At 44.4% G+C, this 8,522-nt stretch overlaps 1 protein-coding gene across 1 annotated transcript; it reads left to right on the top strand.

Moving 5' to 3' along the window:
- Positions 1 to 4,823: 4,823 nt before the first annotated feature.
- Positions 4,824 to 8,063, top strand: LOC309564172 (E3 SUMO-protein ligase ZBED1-like; the record flags this gene model as incomplete). Its single annotated transcript, XM_082268799.1, has 3 exons — positions 4,824 to 5,688; positions 5,806 to 6,725; positions 7,680 to 8,063. The coding sequence occupies 3 exons, from the start codon at positions 4,824 to 4,826 to the stop codon at positions 8,061 to 8,063; spliced, it is 2,169 nt and encodes a 722-aa protein (XP_082124925.1).
- Between the last annotated feature and the right edge of the window lie 459 nt (positions 8,064 to 8,522).

Below are 8,522 nucleotides of genomic sequence, written 5' to 3'. Positions count from 1 at the left end.
CATCAACTTCTTAAACTTTTCGCCCTCCTGAGCGAGTCGCAGTAAAGGCCTACTATTTGATTTGATATTCAGTTTATATTTCTTGCCAAACTCTTCACAGAAGTAGCCAACCAGAACATCATCAACTTTCCTTCCACCAACATAGGGGTCAAAGGCAACAACACAGTTGAACCCAGCGATCTGGGTGGTATCCATTATAGACCTCCTCTCTGCATCAGTGAAGAAGCATGGAACTGCAACACATTCTTTTACAGGTTTCTTCAATGCACTTTCTGCTGAACTATTTGACCGCTCAAGGTCACCTAGTTCTTTTTCTCTATCTGAATTCCACATGGAATGCATCTCAAGATGACGATCAAACTTCTGCCACCCGTCTTTCACCAGTTCCATTTTAGAAATATTCTCTGAAAGGCACTTGAAATTCATTTGCTTCACGTTTTCACCAACAGCCTTAGTTTTCTCCACTAGGTGGCGTTTGCTTTTTCCTCCCAGATTTATATCACTTGCTTTAGTTTTCTCCGCTTTAGTTTTCTCCACTAGGTTTTCAGCCTGAACTGAGAAATCATCACATTTCTTACACAGCTCCTTTGTTTGCTGAAGCTCTAATGATACATTTTCCAATGCTTGAAGTTTTTGAAGGAACGGTTTATTCCAAAGGGGTGATTCAAGCCACATGTCGTCACATTTCTGAGGCTCACTCAGGACAGACCCCAAAACACTGATCCTTTTAAAAACTGCATCAGGCACACTATCCCCTCTTTGGGACAGATCCTCTGTTGCCTGGAATTCCTCTTCCAGTTCCTGCAACGGAATCTTCATCTCTTCTACTTGCTGTTCTAAGGCTCGCTTAGACTTTTCTAGCTCCTGAACTCTTTTCACAACATCATCCTTGGAGCTGACCAAATCTTCCATCTCTGTACACAGCTGTTTGTTAACTCTTTCTAGTTTAACATTACACTCTAGAGCTTCCTCCAAAGAGCGAGCCAAGAACAGGGCTTTGCTCTCGTTATCACGCGCCTCCGTTTTTGCACGGTCGCGTTCTTCTGCATATTTTGCAGACACAGTTTTCTCCTCACCAAGCATCTGATCAAACTTCTTTTTCACATCTTCAACACACTCTAATGAACCAACGCTTTCTTCCATGCGTTTTTTCATATCCGCTATCTGAGCTTGCAATGTTGCGACTTGCTCTGATAGGTTTTTCTTTGCTTCCGCCTCCTCTTTTAATTGTTCCAGGAAGCCATTTTTCTCATCTTCCATTTGTTTGAGCTTTGTGCTAAAACTCAGCCTTTTACACCTCTCTTCCTGTAAGAGTTCCTGCGTGTCTTGCAGCTGCGATTCCAAGATAGAAAAATCTTCCGCAATTTCTCTAGATTTGCTGTCTGCTTGAGAAAGCTGATTTGTAACATTGTCCAGCTCAACCTGCAGTCGGTTTGCCTTCTCTGACAGCTTAGCACACAATCGGTCACCTTCTGACACCTTCACTTGCGATTCCAGAAGCTGTGCCTCTACTTTTTCCCTCTTATGTTCACAATCTCCTTTTCCCTGCATAAGAGCCTTCACCTCATTGGCTAGTTTCTGGGAATGAGACTGTAATTCTGCCACACAGGCTTCTTTCTCCTTTAACTGCTGCTGGAAACGTTGGGCTTCACCTTTCCAACTTTCACAGTCTGCACGTAATTCATCTACCACATTGCTCAAAGTGGTGAGCTCATACACAGTACTCAGTAATTTAGCCTCTCTTTCACTTTTCTCATTGTCGCTGAGAGACAATGTCGTTTTCAGAGCGACATTCTGTTCCTGCGACTCCTGCAGGTCTATTTTTGTAACTCCCAAACACTGAAGACTTTTTTCCAGCTGATTACTCAACTCCAACATATCAGCCATACTTTGCTTCTGCAAAGTCTGAATTTCACTTTCCTTTTCCATGAGGATGGTATCTTTCTCCATTATAGTCTCTCTGCGTTTTTGCAACTCGACCAAAAGAAGAGCAGTGGATTCTTCCCACTGTGACACATGAGACTTGAGTAGTTCATTCATTTCCTGCAAGTTTCTATGCTCCATTTTAAGCAATTCCACGGCTTGTTCCTTTTCTTCCATTTTCCGTTGCAAGGCATCCAACTCAGCCCTGCACACATACTCGGTTTCTTCCAAACCGATGGCCTCCATTGGCTGCTGGCGTCTCTGTTTCCGGCCTGCCATGCTCTCTTGGTGATCCTTTTGTTGAGCTGCAAAGCTCCGCTGTTTCAGCATCTCCCCCATTTTGAGCTTACTTTTCATCTGAGCACACTGCGTCTCCATAGCAGTTTCATCAGTGTTGCTAGGGACAACAACCTTCCTCTTTAGTAGACTCTCTTTAGGCATGGATGGGGCTGGTTCAGACGGCAACATCCCCTCCATCCATAGAATCCGGTCTCTCATTTCATCTATCTTTGCATTCTTCAGGCGTTTTGAACGCCCCATCTTCAATAACTCCACAAACAAATTTTTCACAGTCCAGCAAAAAAATTTTCAGACCACTGTCTCTTCAACACATGTAGTTTTTCTCTCTCTTGCGGGATCTCTTTTCCTGCGCACACAGTTTGTGCAGTCACTTGCACCAGACACAACAAAGTTCATCAAATAATTTTGAGACCGCTGTCTCTTTAAAACACTTTTTTTTTTTTTTTTTTCTGTCAGGATCTTCTCTCCTGCACACATAGATTGTGCAATCTCATGCACCAGATAAAGTTCATCAAACATTTGCACTTCCTTGCAGGGATCTCTGCTTATGCCCACTGCATACCTCCACCATATGTGAGGGATTAGCTCGGTGGCGGGTGTGGATGACCCCTTGGGGGGTGTTTTTTCCCAGAGAGGTAGCCGACAAGTGCTTGCAAACAAACAGTGTGGTTTATTAAATGGTGTTTTCTTCACCAGGCTGTATGCAGCAAAACATCCAAAATAAAATAAAACAGAAAACTAATCCTTGCCTCTGTGGGCGGCTACCTTCTCACAACTGGAACCTGCCTAAGTGTCTGTCTCCAACCTACCGTCGGGCAGACTTCCTTGTCCTACAGTGGACACTCAATAGTCCTTTTATAATAGTTTCACAGGGCAACACAGTCCTTTTGTTTCTTTCACACAGAAACACTTCGTCTTCTCACCTTTGAGACGTATTCACCCTTGGTTACCGTCCCGGGCACACATCACTCCGGGGGGTCTTCTCCCAGGCCCACACATCCTGTCGGGAGGCACACGCTGACTGTCCTCCTGCTCCCAGCCCACATGGCTTCAGGATGCAGCTTCTGGAGGCAGCAAACAACAGGAATTTCTCTGAACAAATTATAGAGCCTTAACTCCCTCATTCTGAACAGGTGAAGGCCTTTCAACTTCCTGCTGGCTAGCTCTGTAGCCAACACCCTAAATTAATTAATGGACTTCTCAATCAGGTGGAAAATGTATCTCCTTCCTGTGACTACATTCCCAGATTTAGCTGACTTCCTGTCACAATATATATATATATATAAAAATTAATTGCTCATGCTTGCCCTGATCTGAGCCTGTGGGGGCCAGAACTAATATATATATAAATATAAATTGCTCATCCTTGCACTGATCTGAGCCTGGGGAGAGATTACAAGTGGGGGCCAGAAAAATAGCTCATCCTTGCCACAGATGTGATTCCTTACCCCGAGCGGAGCCAAAGAGGAGATATATATACTGTATATATATATATATACTGTATATTAGGGCTGGGCGATAAATCGATGTAATCGATTTATCGATTTTTTGGCTTGCAACGTTTTTTTTTTCTGTCAAACTCGAACTTTCTGTACAATACTAGCCACTACTAGCCACCGAACTCCCCACCGCCGCGCCTGGATGTGACGTCGGCTTCGGGGCGGGCGGTGCGTCTGTACAGACCGGGGCTGCGGTGCGCTGTGATAGGTACAGTCCCCGGCCTGGATGTGACGTCAGCTGCGGGGCGGGCGGTGCGTCTGTACAGGCCGGGGCTGCGGCGCGCTGTGATCATCACAGCGCGCCGCAGCCCCCGCCTGTACAGACGCACCGCCCTCCCCGCAGCTGACGTCACATCCAGGCCGGGGAGACTGTCTGTACCTATCACAGCGCGCCGCAGCCCCGGCCTGTACAGACGCACCGCCCGCCCCCGCAGCTGACGTCACATCCAGGCGCGGCGGTGGGGAGTTCGGTGGCTAGTAGGTGGCACTGGCTGGCTAGTATTGTAAAAAACTTGAGTTAAACAAAAAAAAAAGGTAAACTAAACCCCTTTCAAATTAAAAAATAAAGGTTGTGTGCCCAAAGGTGCCCCTGGTCTACTAGGACGCCAGAAAAGCCTCTGTATTGCAACTTGCAAGCTAAATTGAAAAAAAAGGTCATTTAATAAAAAAAACGTTTCAAAATAAATGTTCCTGTGGACTAGATGCTGGCTGGACTGGAGCCAAGGGCAGGCCCAGGGTGTGTGTTGTTACGCGGGGGCTGGCTGCACAAAGCAGAAAAAACTATTTTTGAAAAAACTCAAAGTCAAAAAAAGGTGGCCGGTTACTGACTGTGGACTCGTTCTCTGGACTGTCACTGACTGTACCTATCGCAGCGCCGCAGCCCCTGTACAGACGCACCGCCCGCAGCTGACGTCACAACATCCAGGCGCGGCGGTGGTCCGTCAGTCAGACACACATATACAGTGCTTCTCCTTCCTCAGTCCTCCCTCAATACAGTGAGCTCTCCTCCCTCCCCGCTCAGCGCGACGCCCCCGCGTCTTCTTTTACTGTCTAATGTCTAGTAGTCTATTAAAAGAACAACACAGTCAAAAAATTAACAACATGGCAGCCTGTAGTACTACTAGCACTAGCAAAGAACTACTTCCAAAGAAAGGCACAGGTAATTCTGTAATTTGGAACTGGTTTGGTTTTGATGCAGCAGACAATACACAGACGAAGCCTTGCTGCAAAATATGTTTCAAGGCTGTTGCTACTGGAAGCAGCAGTACAACAAATCTTTTCCAGCACCTGAGGTATAAACATTGCGAAGAATGGGAGAAGTGCAGCCGGCTCCGTAGCGAAAACAGCTCCTCTAGCACACCTACTAAGGCTACTATTGCTGCTAAAAAGCAAACTACACTTCCTGAGAGCTTTACAAACTGTGTGCCTTATGATAAGAACGGAGCGCGATGGAAAACGATTACAGAGGCGATCACGTATTATATTGCCACAGACATGCTGCCAATTTATTCTGTCGAAAAGCGAGGCTTTAATCACATGATGAAAGTATTAGATGCGAGGTACGTTGTCCCCAGTCGCAAGTATTTTGCCGAAGTTGCGCTGCCTCACCTATACAATACAACTCGGGAAAAGATCCGCAGTGAGATGGAGGAGATGCAGTTTTTCTCAGCCACAACAGACCTGTGGTCCAGCCGGACGATGCAGCCATATCTGAGTCTGACGGTTCACTACATCAACACTAGTTGGACTCTGCGCAGCATCTGCCTTCAGACAGCGTATTTCCCCGACAACCACACTGGTGACATAATTGCCCTTGGCTTAAAAGACGCTCTCAGCTCCTGGGGACTTTCGGAGGAACAACTCGTCTGCATGACAACAGATAGTGGCACCAACATCATAAAAGCCCTTAAAGACAACAACTGGCCCAGCTTGCAGTGTTTTGGCCACAGACTCCACAATGCTATAGGTAAGAGTTGGTGTAAGAATAAATAGGTGCACAATACTTGCACATTGTAAAGTACTGTTTGCTCATAATTTAAATAGCCAGAACTGTATACTAAATATCTTTTCACATTTATTACAGAGAATGGTGTAAAGGATCCAAGGATCGATCGGGCCATAGGGGTCTGCAAAAAAGCTGTATCAGCCTTCTCCTACAGCTGGAAAAAAAGGCGAGACATGACAGAGTTGCAGGCTGAGCTTGGACTTCCCCAGCATCTTTTGATCTCAGAATCCCCAACACGTTGGGGGTCTCGTCAAAAGATGATTGAGCGCTTTCTTGAGCAAGAGAAGGCAATAACTCGTGTCCTGGGTGCGGACAAGAAAACGCGTCATCTTGTTCCCACGTGGCAAGATTTGGAAGTATTAGAAGCCACCAACAAAGCAGTGAAACCTCTCCAGGACTTCACTGATGCACTGTCAGGGGAATCATATGTCAGTGTGTCATGCATCAAACCAGTGCTGCATTTGTTTAAAACAAGTCTCCTCCTGCCAGAGGAGGAAGATTTGGAGCTAACAAAAACAATCAAAGCTGACATCATGCGTTACCTTGAAAGTAAATACTCTGATTTGGAGAAAGAGGAACTTTTGGACATGGCCACACTTTTAGACCCGAGGTTCTGTACAACCTACATTGATACTAGCAAATTGGAAGTTGTCAAAAAAAGAGCGGTGTCTGAGATCTCTGCTCTCTGCAACTCTACCACAGAGGAAGCTGGTCCCTCAGCTGTTCAAGAGAAGAACACCCCACCACCATTGCCACCAAAAAAGAAAATGACTCTGGGTGCCTTCTTTAAAAACAGTGCACCATCCACCACGCCACACACACAATCTGAGAAAGCTAAAATTGAGACTGAGCTTGCAACGTATTTACTTATTCCAGACATAGAGCCTGACACAGATCCTCTTGAATGGTGGAAGCTGCATCAGCCCAACTTTCCAAGGCTAAGCTTACTGGCTAAAAAATATCTTTCTATTCCAGCCACTAGTGCCCCCTCAGAGAGGGTATTTAGTGTGGGTGGGGGAATAGTTACCTGCAACCGGGCCTGCCTTAAGCCAGAGGTTGTGGATGGACAGGCTCATCTTTCTTGCAAAAAATGTTTAGAATGACTCTGAGCATGAGCATGCACAATGTTTCAGAGATCTAACAAGCACGTGTTTTGTTGTTATAGATAACTTAGTTTACATTTGTTTTGTTCACTCTTTGAGCAGGCTATATGTTTGCCACAGGCATGTTTCATTTTTTATATTCACACCAGTTCACACTGAGAAGAGTTTATTTTTTTAATTGTGTAATGTTATATGTTACAAAATTTGTAATTATCTGTCTTGAACAGAAAATTTAAGCTACTGTGAAGTTGTTGCACTTTAGTTTTGCTTAAACCTGGGTTAAAGCTTGAAATTGTTGAATGACAGAGCCTTGTTTACTTTTTGTTTTGGGATTCTACGCATTTTAACTCTTGAGGAGTTAAAATAGCAATAAAGTTGCACTTTTGACACTATATCTGATGTATGCAGTCATTTTTTAAGTACATTGAAAAAAAAATCGAAAATCGAATCGAAACTCGAATTTTTCTTTAAAAATCGAAGATTTTTTTTTTAGGCAAAATCGCCCAGCCCTACTGTATATATATATATATATATATATATATATAGATATATATATATATCTATATATATATATATATATATATATATATATATATCCAAAGATATACTTGTTGGGCAGTGTATTGGTGTATTGGACGAACGCACTTAGATCAAATCCTCTGACACTGCGCTCACATAATCCCTTCCCCTTCTGGTCTATTTTTAAAATGGCGACTGTAAACAAGAAAAGGAAAGTTGACAGTGAGGGCCGCCGCTTCCAGGACAAGTGGAAAGTGGAATATTTCTTCACTGAAATATGGAATCACTGTGTTTGTCTGATATGCCAAAGAGACTGTGGCTGTTTATAAGGAATTTAATGTCAAGAGACACTACCAGTCGCGACATAGCACATACGACAAGCTAACAGGGAGTGACTGCAGTGAAACGTTGAAGCAACTTGAAGCTGCTTTAACGTTGCAACAGCGATTTTTCACAAGAGCCCATGAGTCAACTGAAAATGCCACAAAGGCAAACTATGAGGTGGCAGCGTTAATTGCTAAAAATTGCAAATCTTTTGCTGAGGGTGACTTTATCAAAGAATGCATTATGAAAATGGTTGACAATATCTGTCCCGAGAAGAAGCAAGAGTTTGCCAACATATGCCTGGCTCATAACACTGTTGCACAGAGAATTAAAGAGATTTCATCAGATATTAAGAGACAATTGACATCCAAAAGCCTCGTACACACGTAGCGATTGTCAGCCGTAAATATTCGGCCGCCGAACGATCGGCCGATTGTCGGCTTGTTAGTATGATGCTTCCGACAACCGACAGCGACTTTTCGGCCGAACAGAATCGGGTGTGCAGGCATTAAAATTTTTGTTGGCCAACACCAGAACGGCCGATTGTTCGCCAGTCAGTACAGAATTCGGCCGACAAACAGCCGATTAGCAAGACTGGGCATGCTCAGAGAAGAAAAAACACACGGAAAGTTAACCATCACATGACATCACTTCTGCAGTCGGCTGTTGTTGGCCGACAAAATTCGTGTGCAGTCTTTTGCAGTTTTCAGCCAACAGGACAGCACCGGACAAAAGACGGCCGATCGTTCGGCTGACAATCAGTACGTGTGTACGGGGCTTTAGTTGGCTACTAAAAGTTAACTTTTTTGACAATATTTTTTTAAGTTTCTTCTGAAATTCTGAAAGATC

This window comes from Pelophylax lessonae (assembly GCF_965119305.1).
Source record: "Pelophylax lessonae genome assembly, chromosome: 9".
In the NCBI taxonomy this organism is placed as follows: Eukaryota; Metazoa; Chordata; class Amphibia; order Anura; family Ranidae; genus Pelophylax; species Pelophylax lessonae.
Note: the sequence above shows the minus strand (reverse complement) of the source record. Positions and strands in the feature narration are given on the sequence as shown.